Genomic DNA, 16,309 nt, shown 5'->3' with positions numbered 1-16,309 from the left:
GCAGCGTTCGTGCTCAGAGAACTGCGGTTATCGGTGTTAAATCTATTGCCGTCACTACAAAAATCATCCATCGTTTCATCTCGAGTTGATTCAGTGACTTCTTTAATGTACGGCACGTGTTACTCTTGCGTTCCTCCCTTCAAAAAGGACAATGAGTTAATTTACTACCGTGCAAATGAAATTAATCTGTAGCATCAACAAACAGTTTAACACACGTACACACACACACACACACACACCCACCCAACCCTGCACTGTCATCCAAACACAGCTTTAAAACACACAATGAAGCTTTTCTCTCCTGTCAACCTGCAGGGAAGCTGGAACAAGATATCTATAGAGTGGAGTAAGGAGGGTGTGTGTGTGTCTGTGTATGTGTGTTTGTGTTTTTTTTTTAGGTATTGATGTGTAATTGTGGTGAGCTAGGCGTCACTCCAGAAAAAATGCTGTCACAATGAAAGAAACTGTCTTTCTTTACCAACTGCTGCACAAGGTGATGGAGGGTTTGTGTGTTTGTGCGCGTACGCCTGTGCCTGTGCTGTGCTGCACACCTGTTTCTGAATCTCTCTACAAAGATTGTTGTGGTCTGTATGTGTGTGAATATGAGTCTACATCTACGTCTTTATTTTTGCGAGAGTGCGTCAAAGTGCAGCTTAATCGAACTAGAAAAAAGGCAATAAAGGGGCTTAAAGGTTTGAAAACTGACCACGACCTGCTGCTGATTAACAAAAAACAAACAGACCCTTTGTGCTCTCAATGCAAAATAACCTGCAAATCGCACGTGTCTTGGTGTGTGTGTATGCAGCGGATGTATCTCACCTCCACCTGCAGCACCTTGGCGGTGGTGGCCTGCAGCTCGGTGGGCACGGTACACTCCAGAGTGTTTCCAACCAGAGTCAGACTCTCACAGCTGTGATTGGAAACAGTCAGAACCTGACACTTCATCGCCTCCCTGTCCATCCGGTCACCCTGCGTCGGAGGGAAGGGGGAGGAAAGAGGAGAGGGCGAGGACGGAAAGAACAACGGCAGGAGGAGGGAAGAAGGGGAGTAAAAGGGGGAAGAAAGGGATTGAGAGAGATAGAGAGAAGGGGAGCAAGAGAGACGGACAGGTAAGATCAATACAGTCGCTGCAAGCCAGCATTACAGAGAGCTGTCACGGAGGTCAAAGGGCTCTGCTCTCAAACAGCAAAAGGAACAGCCCAACAAACTACTGAGAATGCCAAATAAAGTGTCAACACTGATTAAACTGCATTAAATGAATGGAAGCGTATCGCTGAGAAACTTCAGGTTACGCCCCGTTGCCCAAATGAAATTCTGTTGTCAGGTAAGATCCATTATCTGAACGCATGAAGTGAAAAACTAGAAGTAATCTCTTACTCCTTTCATACTCCTTTTTGGTATTTGTGCTTACGTGCAATTTTTTTGGAATATACACGATAAGCGGTCTGTGAAAGTGGCCCTTAACAGGGGCTCTTTGTTATTTTTCCAGTTCATCAAATTACCACCAACCTATTGGCACAGGAAAAACCCGACGGCAGGTATATTCCATCACTGGGCAGCTGGTAATACCATTTGGGCCCTAACGCGAAATCTAATATGACATCAACTCCGGATCGAGTGAAAGAAAAAAAAAGAATAAAACCCAATGCAACCAAGTGGCAGAAACTTCAGAGTGGACAGTGCTGACCACCGTGGGGACGGCGGTGGGGGTTGGTGGGGTGTTTGAGAAAAGGCCTGAAGTATACGTCGCCCAAAGGCCCCGTGAGAGTATAGACCCTGACCCTGAACTGACGTACAGTGATCACAGGCGACATGAGTTATGCTCTGTGCAACTCCCCGACCTTACATGTACTGGAGTCCTAAACATTCACACTCTGCAACGTTTCCTTGTTCAGTATCATTAACCTATTTATAGGACTTGCAACGGCAGATAGTGGAATGTTTGTTTGGTCGCGATGAATTTTTTAGTCTGGAACCATATTTAGGACATTTGGCTTATTTAGGACAAAATATGAAAACAGAAGGCCTCGAATCTTGGCGGGAAAAAAAAAAGGGGGGGTAGAAAATATCACCAGTGAGTTGAGGTAATACCGAAGTAAATTAGATGCATCGGGTTGAAGTGGGAGGTCCCGCTTCTTGGCAGAGCGCGTCGTGAGTCATAGTGATCGAGAGCGGCGAGCATAAATTTAATGTTTCGCTGCTGATACGAGCAGGATAATGCGACTTATTGTGGCCTTGTGGCCCCTCAGCGGGATGAACAACAAAGAGAATCTGACTCGAAACACACACACGCAGCTATTGTCCATGTGACTGTGTGTGTGTCTGAGTTAGTGAGTGTATGTAGTCTGACGGGAACGTGAGAAAGAACACGGCAGTATGATTTTTGCTCTTGTGTCGCTCCATTTGGTCCCTACCGTTGGACTAGCTCTTGTTCCCCTTGCTTTCTCTTCTCGTTCAAACACACACACATAAACACACTTGTTTGAGTGAAGCAGAGGGCAATAAAGAGAATGATCACATTCCTTGCGTGACAGCTTGGGATTTTCCAATTTGACACAGAGTAGAGGCTTGCACCTGTTCCTGCACTCTCTCTCCCTCTCCCTCTCTCTCACACAAACACACACACACACACACACACACACACACACACACACACACACACACACACACACACACACACACACACACCACTTTGGCCGTCTACAAACACAGCAAGACGAACCACTAATTCACCCTCTTGCCTGCAATTAGGCCGCAAAACAAAGACAACACTTTGAAACAAGTTCACCCAATACAATCCTTAGTTTGTTTACAGGCTGTAGGTGTGACAATGCTGTACACGCTGCAGAGGAGAGTGACTAAAGTTATTGAAAAAGTATTAAAAGTTATTAAGTTATTAAACATTATAATTAGAAGTTAATAAAAATCATGAAAAGGTAATACCAGCCACGCTAAACAATCTGTTACGATGATAATTGGAAGTGAGATGCTTCTCGAGCTCCCGTGAAGTAATCGGCAGCGATAGGAGCCTGGCCGTGAGCCACAGCCAACAGCTTGGTATCTTCATGTGCCGTCATACTGCTGTGGATCTGTCAGTCAGAGCTAAACATTCCTTTATTTGTCTGTTATTGGCAGCCTTTTCTTGGGTTGAAGTTATCAGACGGTGCTAAATGAGCCCAGCATTTGCCCTTTACTAGAGGCCATTGCAGGGCAGGGTTATCAGATGGCGTTAAATGTGGCCTGTTTCGGTACGATGCCTGGTACCTTCCCCCCAGGGTAAAAACTGGGGGTTTGTCTGGGCTGAAGGAAGGGATGAAGGGGGGGGGGTTGGTGGTGGATTTAGCATCAGGGCCAAGGTCATGTCTGGGAAAAAGAAGAAGAAGAAGAAAAAAAAAAAAAAAACGGCCAGGATCCCCTGCGAGAGGTTCAGCACAGCTGCCACAAACTGTCGAGCCGCAGTCAACAAAAAAAATGAAAGAAAGAAAAGAGGAGAAATATGTATTTCATTGTGTTCTTAAAACAGGCTCTGGGGGCTGTGGTGGCTTGTTTGAAAAGCGGCATTAATATGTCAAGAGCTTTGACCTCGGCAGCCAGAACAATGCAAGTCAACAGAGAGAATACATAGAGAGGTATAGCAGTGGAGGAGGGATGGGGAGGTCGGGGCGGGGGTGTAAACGATGGGAAACAGACTCCACTTCCTGTTTTTCTTTCAGTATTGTTTCCTTCCCCACTTGACCTGGACCATGGATGGCTGTACGTGTGAATGTGTGGATTGGAAGGCAAAGTGCAGGGAGAATGCAGAATGAACATCGAGCTGGTTCCATTTACTCAGGTTCTGCCATTAAAATGAGGTGTCCTGCTATTTTTAAAACTGCAGAGTCTCCTGATTTTTTATTAACTAAATAAGTAACTAGCTAACATCCCAAGCACAACTCTGCAGACCTGCAGCAGTGTTGTATATTAGTCAAGGTTAGCAGAGTAGTGCAGGGGTTTCAGTATTTCTTGTACTTTGGTTTCAGGTTTTATATGGCTTTTATATGGCTTTTATATGGCTTTTATATGGCTTTTATCCTGCTCATGTTGTTCTCTGAATCACTTTTTAAGCCTTTGAAATTTGCCACAGCTCATACGCAGAGATTTTCTTTCTCTTTCTAACAACCTTATACTGGATGATTAGAGTTTCCTCAGGTGTCCGCCCTGCTGTAATTCCCCTGTACAAGACTTTGAAGGGTGCAGTTCTGTAAGCCGACCCACACATCTGACCTCTGACCTTTGCCGTTTCTGTAGCCGACATCTTCCATCATGAATGAAAGAGACAAAGTGACAACAAGTGCCTTTCACGACACCTTTGAGAACTACAGGAGATTGAGGATGTCTATTGTAAAAGCTCTCTCACCTTGAGCTCTACAATGCTCTTGTTGTCCTTTGAGGTGAGCTTGGGGTCCTGGAAAAGGGGGTCCTCCACGTAGATCAGGTCCCACTGACTCGTGGAGTAGCCGTCCAGAACAAACTCCACCTTGGTGACGACCGGCGGCTGCAGGGCCAGTTTAGCCAGAGAGGGTGTGGTGCACTGGATGGACGTCCTGTTCTCACCATACACACAGCTCTGGAGGAGAGAGGTGGTTGGGAAACACAGATGGGAAAAAAAAAAAACATGCAAGTTAGAAAAACAGTACACGCCGAGGCAGCTTGTTGTGCCAGTTCACACATCCACCTGTAAGCACGCACGTGTGTTTCTAAGCACAGGTTTAAAGAATTGAGAACTGCATCGAGGGAACGCAGAAACAAATCAAGATTGTTTTTACCAGACTTGTTTTGAGTTTGATCGTCGCCTCAACCCTACTGGTCTACTTTCACACGTTTTTACTATTGTGCAGATCTGTGGTTACGCTGAGGAACACTTTCCTCATTAAAAGTACAGGTGTTTACCACCCTTATCAGGAAACAATGTTGGCAGATGAATGCAGGGAAGCTGGAGAGAAATGTATAGGTGGCCGGAGCGAAAGGCATTGGCGCCCATCGCCTTCTTCTGAATGTTATTTTCTTGGTCGCACTTGCATTGTATCTTTCTTCTCTTCTTGCTAACAAGCCGGGACTACCACTAATAACTTAATGGTATGTGCAAACCGTGGGGGGGGGGGTCGTTTCTGACTAAACATTTAAATAAAATAACTGAGCTACTTGCTGGTATCCAGCTGATATCTCCATGTTCAGCACACCAGCGTGGACTTTGTCGGTGCTTACGTGACCTCTACCATTCTTTCTTATGCGCCAGTTCACAGTGAATTTCCCGTATGTCAGCCTCTGGCTCTGTGCCACCTAAACAGTGTAACACAGTGTAATTCCTCTAATAATTGCACATGGCAAAAAAAGTTGCACAGAAAAATGAATGAGCAAACACAAGCAGGAGGCCCAGGATTCACATAGATTTTCCGCTCGAGCGTCCAATAAAATTACCATTCACACTTTAATGCATTCACGTAGGGTTAAGGCCTTTGCCGTGTAAACGCACAAGACGTCAACCTCAGCATTTCTATCCTCACATTCGCTGTAAACAGGATGAAATTCTGCCACACCTCGATAAAAAAAGGGGCTTAGGTTGTTTTCTATTTTCAAAGCTTTCTGTCTTTCACTCGGGGGTCTTAATAAGCACAAAAGCTGCGAGGCCTACCTGGGCTGAATCCAACGTGGGATAAAGCTCTGTTGGGCCCTCGGGCCACACACGCAAACACACCAGTGACTGAAAACAAGGGATGTCTCATATAATGTGCTGAGTATAAAAGAAGCTGCCAATCTGAGGATTACCGCATGGCTGTGTGACTGACTGAAAGCTGGAGGCTGAGGAGGTGTTACACAGTCGTTGACTTTGGGGCAACTAAATTTCATCAGATGGTTTATCGCCAAATAGCTTTCAAATGACCTAAGTAGAACATCGTGGTGTTTTCTCCGGTTGAATTATGTACAGTGGGCCTAAAGCGGAAAGTGGAACATGCGGACAGTTGTGCTAAATCCAGATTAGAGCTTCAGGTACGCAGCAATTACTGTTTTTAAATCTGCCAAAAAGGTATAATGTGACTCATCTAGCCCTGCTCTCCCCTACAGGTTCATAAAGACACATATGTGCAACACATGGTGTTGATAAGGGGCTTGAAATACAACAGCAGCAATGTGCTGTAAAACTCACACTCTTACACAACGTAGTAAACAGTAAAGTCACTGAGCCATTAACAGTTTTACAAACATGGAGTTGTGGGAAATTCGTTGAGGTAGTCGTCCTGTGAGGGAACAGCATCCAGATGGGATCCTGATCCGGGGCAACATTCCCAGAAACAAGAAATCAATAGAACCAGAGTAACAGGGACACGGGAAATGTTGTAGAGGACATGACTTCACAAGAGACAGCAACGGGAGCAGTTGAGAGGCCAGTTATGACTATAAAATGATGTAGTATCCCTTTTATTTCTTTATTTTTAGACCCCAAACACGCACGCCTCCCATTTTCAGTTTATGTCCAGATTCCAAAATTTAGGTTCAGTATAACTGTGGTTAAGCTGAGGCCAGAATAAAAGAAGGATGTGTTTTATCATTATGGCGACGGTGGTTTAGACACCATGCAGGGAAAACATCGCAAATGCGTGACACTAAAGAGTAAGGACATCATAGTCCTCTAGGCAGGTGCACTCAGAACCAACCAGACTCATTTGGCTGCGCTCTGAGAGATCGATGTTGATGTTTGTGCTGTGGTAACAGCCACGATAGCCTGTGTTTATCTTCTGGGCTACAAAGGCTGATGTGTCCTTCAGCTGAAAGTCCACGAGGAGAGGAGGTCGAAACATGTGCTCGGATCAATGTGCCTCTTGTAACCCTTGAACACAACAAATGCCACCTTCAAACTGTTGTGTGTAGTGGGAGGGCGCTTAACTTGTTGCTGCGGTCATTTAACGGCTTCATTTACAAAGTGTGACTGTTACTTGGAGAGCAGTTGGGGAGGGGTTTGGGGTTTTTGGATCCTCATGGACACACTGGCTTTAATTAAGACCAATGGACACACAGGATCATCCACTCTGTGACCCTTATTTTTATTTTTACAGTGCCATTTACCTGCCTGGTTGAGTTACCAGTGTAGCTATAATTTGCAATGTCACGGCAGTTCCACAATACAAATCCTGAATGTTGAATGTGAAACTTCCTTTTTCTTACATTAAAAAGCAGAAGAGGTCTAAAACATCAGTGTGCACTGGCCTGGTTTTAAACTTGGCTTGAACACGACAAGTCTGAAAACCTATTTCCTCAATTATGGTTTAGGTCCTACATTATCAGACTGTTTTTCTGCTTAAGTTGGAACAATTTGGGTGATTTCTCATGAGATATTTCTCTATTTGTGTTCTCTAGCTCGTTTTAAAGTGGGTCATATGAGTTTCTGAGTGTTACGCTCTTAACGCCTAGGCCCTCTCTTGTTACAGTAGCCCTGTGATGGACTGTTGTCCCGTCCTGGGTGTAACCCACCTCTTGCCCAGCGTAAGCTGGAATTGGCCGCGGCTCCCTGTGACCCTACACATGATAAGCAGTTATAATCAGCAGTTAGAGGTAATGGGCAGATGTGGACGGATACTACACTAAGATTTCTTTCATTGGGATTTAATTGTGCCCAAATTCCACCTAACTTATGTTTTGTCTTGTGAAACAAAAGTAAACAAGGGGCAGTCGACGTGGACATCGATTCGAGAACAAAGAAGAAATGTGGACCCTGAAGGTTTGCCATTACCCCCCCCAAAAAATAAAAAGCTTGACAAAATGGTTGTAATTTGACTTCCAACACTTTGACTGACTTCCGACCCCTGCCAGTGCAGTAGCAGCAGCTCTGTTGAAGTGTTGTTGAAACTTCCTCATACACTTCCCAGTCTGACTCCCTAGTGAGCTATAGCAGCCCAGATGGACACACACAGGAATACTCGCTCAGAGTTGCACAAGCATAAAAGACATAAACACATTTCAGAAACACACACACGCATGTGAGGGTAGCGGCTGGGTCGCCTAACAAAAGCAATCCAATTAACCTCCATCCTCTACACACCAATAAGGGGTGAGTAGAAGGGACTGTAGGGTAACCCCCCCCCCCCGTCTCCCAGGGGTGCGGCAAAAGGAAAAATATCTTGTGAATTAGTGGAAACCTCAGTCAGTGTCATTGTTCAGCCGATGTCTCCTCTTATTTAGGGGAGAGGAGGCGAAGGGCTGTAGGTCGGCAGCAGCTGTAAATACAATCGCTCAGAGAGCCGGGCAGCGGGCGGGCGAGCCGAGAGGTTTACTGTGGGGTGATGAGAGAACCAGCGATCCCGAAAAACCTCCGCCGTCCCTGAAGGATCGTTAGTGTAACAGCCTGCGAAAAAGCCAAATCATAACGGAGCTCCCACGTACAAAAATGCTTGTCAAATCTAGAGTGATTTAGTGGTAGAGTTTTCCGCTGTTTCTTTCCGTGCTGTGTTGTGTGTTGTTGTCATTTACTCTGCATTTAAGGTCTCAAGTTCATCTGAGTGTAAATGACCAACACTAAACTATAATCATTAATCTTTTTATTAATAATTGGTGAATTACAGATTGTCCCGCGTTGATCCAAACTCTGCAACATCTCTTCAACTCCCATTTCAATAAGTTGGACCGACCATAGCCGCATTTCTCCAAAGCCCAACTTTTCGGAATGCCGCCCCACCCGGACTCAAACGACAACCGCATGGCACATGATGCTTGGGGGGAAATTTGTTTGCTGTAACGTTTGTTATTTATAATTCTTCAGCATCTCTGGGTGTATTTTGCCACTGCGGCCAACGTTGCAGTCTGTGAGCATAATTGATTTATATCATACTGGATCCACAGGATTTCTGCATCACTGTGATGGCGTACCTTCCTTTTTCAGGTATTTATTCCCAGAAGCGCCAAGAAACAGACCCCTTAACGTCATTCCATAATATTTACTATATCACAATAGTATTGTGATATTGTGTTTTCAGCTGGGGTCAAAATAAGAACGGAGGTTTGGTTTGCTCACATGACAACAGGAACCTGATGCTTTTATAGCAGCTGTCCCGTTTTACGTCGATAAATGTAAAGACATTGACCACTGGAGACCATCTTGCGATGGGATCGCACCAGCTGCGACGCCCGTCAACAAGTTGACTTTCTGACCCGTGAGTACTCAGTAGTCGCTGCTATACAGTATTACACGAGGACTCGGTGCTCATGGGACAGCCGTCTCAACTACACATCTGTGGAGTTCCGTGCGTGCATCTTGCACGGGTGTGATGCTATCGTGGCGACAAAATCTGTCCGCAGTTAGACACCTGCCAAAGCCTCAGTGGTTGGAGCTTTCGGAGCATCTTGACTGTTAACGGAGGGGGAAAATGTTGCTCATCCACTTTCAGCCACTTCCTCCGCTCAGAGACCCCCCCCCACTGTGGGGGGCATGGGAAAGGAAAGATGCTTTTAGGTACCAGCTGGAGGGATTTAGCCCGCTGGGGTTAGGTAGGAAGAGTAGTCTGACACTAAACAAGCCAATTTGTGAATGCAGGCGACAGGTGTCTGGCTACAGTGAAGACTCTAGTTAAACCAAACAATATGTGATGGTGCAGCCCGGCAAAGCAACACTGGTATGAGGAACTCCCTGAGCTTTGTGAGGGTTCTGTGAAAATTCACAGATCACTTTTTTTTTTTTTCTTCAGTTTTGTTGTATATGTGCAGCCCCCTTTGGGCTTGTGACCATGCCAGCTTTTCACGACTGATCGTAAAAAAAAAAAAACTCTTTCATGTTTGTGGGAAAGCTGAGATTGGCTGAGACCAGGCTTTACTGGAGATCTGAGAGGCAGATATCAAGTCAACACTGGGTGGGTTTTTTTTCCATGCTCTGACTCTAGCTGAGACCCCTGAACCTCTGTTGTTGCCCTTTAGCAGGTCTTGGTTTCCTCCTCTCCCCAGTCCGCTTCGGTGTGAAGATCTCCTAGATTCTCGTCTGACTGGGGAACAGATTCTTTTCCAACTCCGACTGAACTCTGGCTTCTTCTCAGAGACTGCACCGACGCAGCCGCGGGGGACACGACGGACTCACCATACCCAGAGTGCCCTTCTGCCGGTGATGGAAACCTCTGGGGTGTTTATGAAAGATCATTGCCTTTATTTTGAAGGGTTAAGACAATAAGACAGCTATGTTGTCCCGTCCCAGGCTGAGTCCTAACTCATCCCGTTTACTGGAAAGAATTTAACAGGCGACAGCTGGGGCCTTGAGGGGCATGATCCCATCCTAAATCATTAGTAATGATAGCCTCATTTTCTACAGGCTGCCCGCTTCATGCACTCCCTCTCTCCCTCTCTATTCATTCCTGACATTTTACCAGAGAGGATTTTAAAAAAGGTTTCAAAGTATTTTTTTTGGTTGCGTGGCCACAGCGTGTGTTATTGACTTGAAGGTGAACCGAGCGCTGACTACCCTGGTTTAAACCTCCTAATGCTGGAGCACCAGGTGACTCATAAAGACATTTTTATCACGTGAACGACCCCGCGCATCTAAGATTACAGGTGGAATTACACCCGGTAAACTCGACTGTGACTCTCAAGCGCGGTTCAGAAGAAAACCAAAACCGAAGACTTAGCCATCTTGACTCGGCAACATAGAGGCGTGTCTGTGCGATGTTACACTTTGGTCACGGGGGGACACTTGTTTCTGATTAACCGGAGGGTGCCACAGTTCCCGTCTGCTAACCAGCGCTCGGAATCAGTAAACAAAGTATATTAAACTGCAGGTGACCACGGCAACAGTGCCTCTGCCTCGGACACAACCGTGAGACCGAAGACTGACCACATGAAACTTCAACACAGCTTCTTTTTTCGACAGTGTTACGTGGCCACGGTATAGGAAATACATGACATAATAAAAAATCTTGTCTAACTTTTTTGATATCATGACACTTTTTTGCCTGTTAGCAAATACAAGCCATTGAATGGAACCTAAACGACCCTTCAGGGCCCTAGAATCTCCAGTTTGCCCGGCCTTTTCTTTTCTTTTTTCCTTTTTTTTTGACCTTTCAACTGTTTTTTGATCAAACAAACCGCTTTACTTCACACAGATGCACACATTCACACACGGAAACTTCCACGCGTGGCCGCAAGTGCCTACTGTTGTCCCCCCAGAGCGGCTCCATTGGAGCAGTTGAGATCCAAGAGCACAACGATGTCTTGATAGCAACTGCTAAGGGCAGTGGCAGTTACAAGTCCGGATACTTGGCGGGTGAAACGGGGATTCGAAACCAGCAAGCTTTGGATCACAAGTCTGATTTCAGAGCCCTCAAGCTGCGTCTGTTCGCGCTGTCTCTGCATAACGAAGCCTGAGCTCCCCAGAGACCCATCAACCACTGACCTGAACACAGGTCAATGACCAGGGAAAGGGAAACTGAAAGACGAGAAACTGCAGGGAGTGTGTGTGTGTGTGTGTGTGTGTGTGTGTGTGTGTGTGTGTGTGTGTGTGTGTGTGTGTGTGTGTGTGTGTGTGTGTGTGTGTGTGCAAGAGAAAGAGACAGAGAGTGAGACAAACAAGTGAAGAAAGACAGATTAGACATAAAGGGATGTTCTGTCACTGAGATTTGAGATGGAAGTCTTATTCCATGAGAGTGCATGTTCTGTATCACTGTGTGTGTGTGTGTGTGTGTGTGTGTTTGTTTACTGAGCGCATTATTATCTTCTGACTGAACCTGCAGCAGCGTGTGCCTCAGGATGACAGATAACATCATTACAAAGCACTGCTTGTCCTCAAACCGCCTCCCAGAGGCAAACATCACACACACACACACACACACACACACAAAAACGTATACTTCTATGTCTGTGAAGTCACTCATTAACATAATCCGTTCCTAACCCCTTACCCAAATCTTAACCATCACAACTAAATGCCTCACCCCAGGCCCCTGCCCGAACCCTAACCGAAACCCGATTCCAACTTGAACCCTAAAACCAGGCCTGAACCCTCAAACGGCCATTTTGAAGTTGTGTCAGAGAGTGAAGTGTCCTCGCTTTCCCAAAACGTTGTCGCTCTGTGAGGTCTATAATTCAAACTGGTCCTCGCAAGGAGTACAAGTACACACACACACAAACACCCTCACTGTGTGTAAAGGGCTGTTTGTTTATGACTCACCAGAAACATGTCACCTTCGCTCTGAAACAGTGTGTACTCCAACCAAGTCAGTTGGAATTGGTGGAAAGATTAGAACAGTTTTGCCCCGTTTATAGAGAAAAGTTGTGGAGTTGCTTGAAAAAAAACCGTTACAGGAACTTTGCTTTCAGTTTCAGTTCAAGATATTAAATGACTTCTTTACATTGAGAATTTTGTGCAGGTCAACCGATATAAAAAAAAAAAAAAAAAGTGCCCCATTTCTCTTTTTTTCCCTAAAGGATGTGGTATCATTTCAGCAGCAACCGTGATGAAATCCAAGCTACGAGACTGTTATCCAAGCGCACTATAAGAGTGGATCAGAGGGTCACTAAGTTCAAGGAAGTAGAGGGAAGCCGTGAGTCTTTTCTGGCTGCAACATGAAAAATTCGGTAGGGCCGCTCAACACTGGCCAAAGAGATATCTGGAATATGGTTTTTTACTGAATGTTATGTCTGCGTTATGAATTGGGAATCCGGATTTTCCCATGAAGTCGTGTCTAGCTTTGTTAAAGAAAAAAAAACCAACAAAAAACACAGCGACACAGGGAAGCACAGCACCACTCTCCATCCTCTCAGGTAATCTCGGTCTATCACTGAGGCCTAAAAGGCTTACTTTCATTGCCTTAAGGATATTTCCACCTAATTTCAAAAGAAATCAACTGGTGTGAACATTTTTCTAGAAATTAGTGTCAGTGTCGAGAAACATGACAGAACAAGAGAGGTCTTAGCGCCACAATCAAGAAAAACTCAACTTGAAATGCTTGAAACATTTTGCAGTGAATAACAGTCTTAATGCCCTGGAAGATTTTTTTCCACTTGTATTATGAAAATAAAACTGTCAATAACTCAAAAGCAGTTGATAGGAAGGAGATTTTTGCTGTGAGGAGCGTTGTTTGATTGTAAAATGTACATTTAGCCGGAAAGATTACGGTTTGCAGGGTGTCCATCTACGATCCTCCTGATCCGCTAATACAACATATAAGTTAAAAGGTATCGTTTGTCCTGGTCCTAATGCCTGGGATCAGTCAGTGGCCCTGATGGAACCTTGAAATGTCTTTATAACTAAATCAAGCCATGTTGCCTTCTGACCTGGATGTCAATTTATATACATTTGACACCTATTAAGCCTCTTGTAATCAAGCTAGATCAATTTCAGGCATTTTTAAGGTCTGCAGAGAGCGTGGTGAAACCCTGATGCGCGTCGGGGTTGGGTATCTAAAAGCACTTCTGGGCTGTTGCTGTGGAGACCAGCCAGTCTAAGGGAGCGACGACGTGCCTCAGGCATGCATGTGTGTGTATCATTTTCCTGCAATAAGTAGAATAAAGCCTGACGGAGGTGAAGAGAGCCAGAGCATCCTAAAAGCTTCGCTCTGCTACTGTGCGTGAGTCAGAGGTTACAGCTGGATCCTACAGATCAGTATGTGGATTTTCCATTTCCTTTCTTCTCATGTTTGTCTGACACTTTTGCTCTTTTCCATTGTCAAGAAACTCTTTCACAAACGGTTTCTGGGGGGGCGTTATGATGTATAATGACAATAACATTGCCTGTGACAGCGAGGAACTTGAAAAGTTTATTTTCCCCACTTCGCCTGCCGTTCAGCATGTGAACGAGAACTTAATCGGGAACCAAGTTTGGCACTTCCGGTGTGATTTCTGAACAGGTGTTGGAAACGTACAGAGATGCAAAGGGGAGACTGACGCGTCAGAAAGGAAGCACACCTGTCTCCAAAGTAGCAATGATCTCCGTTCTACATAAATGTAATTTCAGTGTTAAGAGGTTTGAAAGAAACTCCCTCCTTAGGCGCTAACATTGACACGAGTAAGTTTTTGCAGTGATGAGGCTGACGGTCGATCCATCAGACTTGCACGGTGCTGCGGGGTCTGCCCTCTTAGCAACCTAGCCGGTATCAGCTCAGGAGCAGGGACTTTTCTAGGGGAGGGAGCTAACACCTGCACAATGGTCTTGCAGTCGGAATCTATGGAAAGGTCCAAAAGATATTCCTGAGTTCCAGGAAAAGCTCCTATATGCTCCAAGGGGGAAATATGTCTCAGACAGGATCTACACTGCATATGTGCTCAGCCAGTGTGATGTGTGATGCGATGTGCAAACATTACAAATGATTTTTATTTTTTTTTTACTTTGCAACTCAAATGACGCACATCACATCATGGATATAAAAACCCTTCTTGTACGCACCACATGGAAGACCCCAGCATCCTGACTGGTTTTGAGGACCATCTGGGGCTGGAGGCCGGACTGGAGGAAGGAGCCGTGAGCCGACACTGTGCAGCCTCCGCTACAGTGAGGGGGATGAGAACGGATATTAGCATTAACATGAACCAGAGACACAGTAGATTCCCACTGGGAGGGACCTGCTGTTAGCGTTAGCAGTTTAGCCACTTGTCACCTCCCACTCGTTTCCTCCTGCCGTAAAACTGAAGCGTCAATCTGTCTTGGCTCGTCCGCAGATATTCTAAATCAAATTCGCCCTCGCTTTCTCTCTCTCGTACCTCCCCTCAGGTGAAGAAACATGCAAGGGCTCAAATTTGGAGAAAATAAATTGAATTGACGCTGACGAAGAGTGATACAAAAACCATTCCTGCAAATCCAAAAAAAAAACCATATAGACTGAAAACCTACTCTGAATGTTGTGCACTAACCTGACAAAGGAGCGTGAGGGCTGGATGCTTTGTATGATGGGGTCTAGGTTGTAGGTGAACAGCATGGGGGCGTGGAGCTCCACTGAATCCACCGTCAGCTTCACGGGTTGCTCGGAGGGAACAACAGTATGAGGTGTTTTGCAGGTCAGCATGGTAGACGACGAGCTGATGGTGGAGGTTAGAATGAGGGTGGGTGGGTGGGGAGGGGGGGGTGAGGGGAGCGATAAAAACACAGGATATAGTGTTGTGTTAGTGTGTACAGTGGCAGCCATTGTCCAGGCCCCTATTCATGCATTTCTCTTCCATTAGTCCGGCAGACAATTCCTAATAAGTCCTGCTCGAGCGGGAAAAGAAACAGAATAAGGAAAAGAGAGAAAAATCAGAGGAAAAGAATGAATGAAAGAAAAAGCTTTGACCTTTTGACCAGTCCTCTGGTTCAAAGGCAACATTTTGTCAGTGAAATCAAAGTAATGTCGAGGCAAATTTGTGACTATGTGTCATAAAACCTAAAACAACTCCTACATGTGCACAGCACAACCTTGCCAAAGGACAGAAAAAAGAAAAGAAAAAAAAATGGGTAGAGAGAATAAATCAGCCACTATACTCTGAAGAGCGTTCCTGTTACACAGAGGGTGAGGCCAAGAGAATGAGAAAAGGAAAAAGAAAAGTAAAAGACAGAAGGAAAGGCAAGAAGAGAGAGGGAGAGACAGATTTGGAGCGATAAATGAAGACCGGTGTGAACTGACCTCTTGATTGTACAGGCTGCTTTCCCAACAGTCACCTCTCGCCTGTTCCCAGTATCCAGGAAGGCTCCTCTGATGGTCAGCATGGTGTTTCCGGATTTGGGCCCAAATGTTGGGAAGATTTCGTCGATCACCGGTTCCTGGATGCAGAGAGCACCAGACACTTTGACTAACTCAGTCTTAAGTTGAGGTACTTGAGTTCGGCGTAATTTGTTTATTCGTTAGAAGATTCTCTGTTGAAACTGTCCGAAAATACTGGAATTTAAAAGATTATTCATCAATAGACAGTTTTAAAGAGTAGCTTTAACAGAAACTCATCAAGTAACCATGCTGAGATATGGTTAACGTTGGCATTCATGTGTATACAGGTTTTATTTTGGCTTTTTTTTTTTTTAAACATCAAGTCAAACAAGACATGATGTAATACTCACAATCCCCTCGTACAAGACAAAATGAGATTTTTCACAAAGTGCAAACGAAACGAAGGAAAAGCTCATTTCTTACCACAAAGGTGAAGGCCTCCATCTTTGCTACCTTGTTGCCAGTGGTGACCTTCACTGTGCTGCCCGATGGGGTGAAGTTCCCACTGAACACTGGGGAGCAATGTATCTCAGTCCACCTAAACACGAACCCCCCCCAAAACAACATACAGACCAGGCATTATACCCTGCCACAGCCATCCAGCATTTATCCTAATTCAATGATCATCCACC

The 16,309-nt window shown here is 45.3% G+C and overlaps 1 protein-coding gene across 1 annotated transcript in view; it reads right to left on the bottom strand.

Annotated features, from left to right (window-relative positions):
- met (MET proto-oncogene, receptor tyrosine kinase) overlaps positions 1-16,309 on the bottom strand; it is a 69,139-nt gene that overhangs the window by 17,609 nt on the left and 35,221 nt on the right. The window contains exons 7-12 of the mRNA XM_040132949.1: positions 16,101-16,215; positions 15,600-15,736; positions 14,854-15,018; positions 14,390-14,489; positions 4,397-4,606; positions 820-969 (exon numbers count right to left, since the gene is read on the bottom strand). Of these exons, the coding sequence (XP_039988883.1) occupies positions 820-969; positions 4,397-4,606; positions 14,390-14,489; positions 14,854-15,018; positions 15,600-15,736; positions 16,101-16,215 (877 nt within the window). The remainder of the gene's footprint in view (positions 1-819; positions 970-4,396; positions 4,607-14,389; positions 14,490-14,853; positions 15,019-15,599; positions 15,737-16,100; positions 16,216-16,309) is intronic.

This window comes from Xiphias gladius, chromosome 8 (genome assembly GCF_016859285.1).
Source record: "Xiphias gladius isolate SHS-SW01 ecotype Sanya breed wild chromosome 8, ASM1685928v1, whole genome shotgun sequence".
Taxonomy (NCBI): domain Eukaryota; kingdom Metazoa; phylum Chordata; class Actinopteri; order Istiophoriformes; family Xiphiidae; genus Xiphias; species Xiphias gladius.
This window is presented reverse-complemented; position numbering and strand designations above follow the sequence as displayed.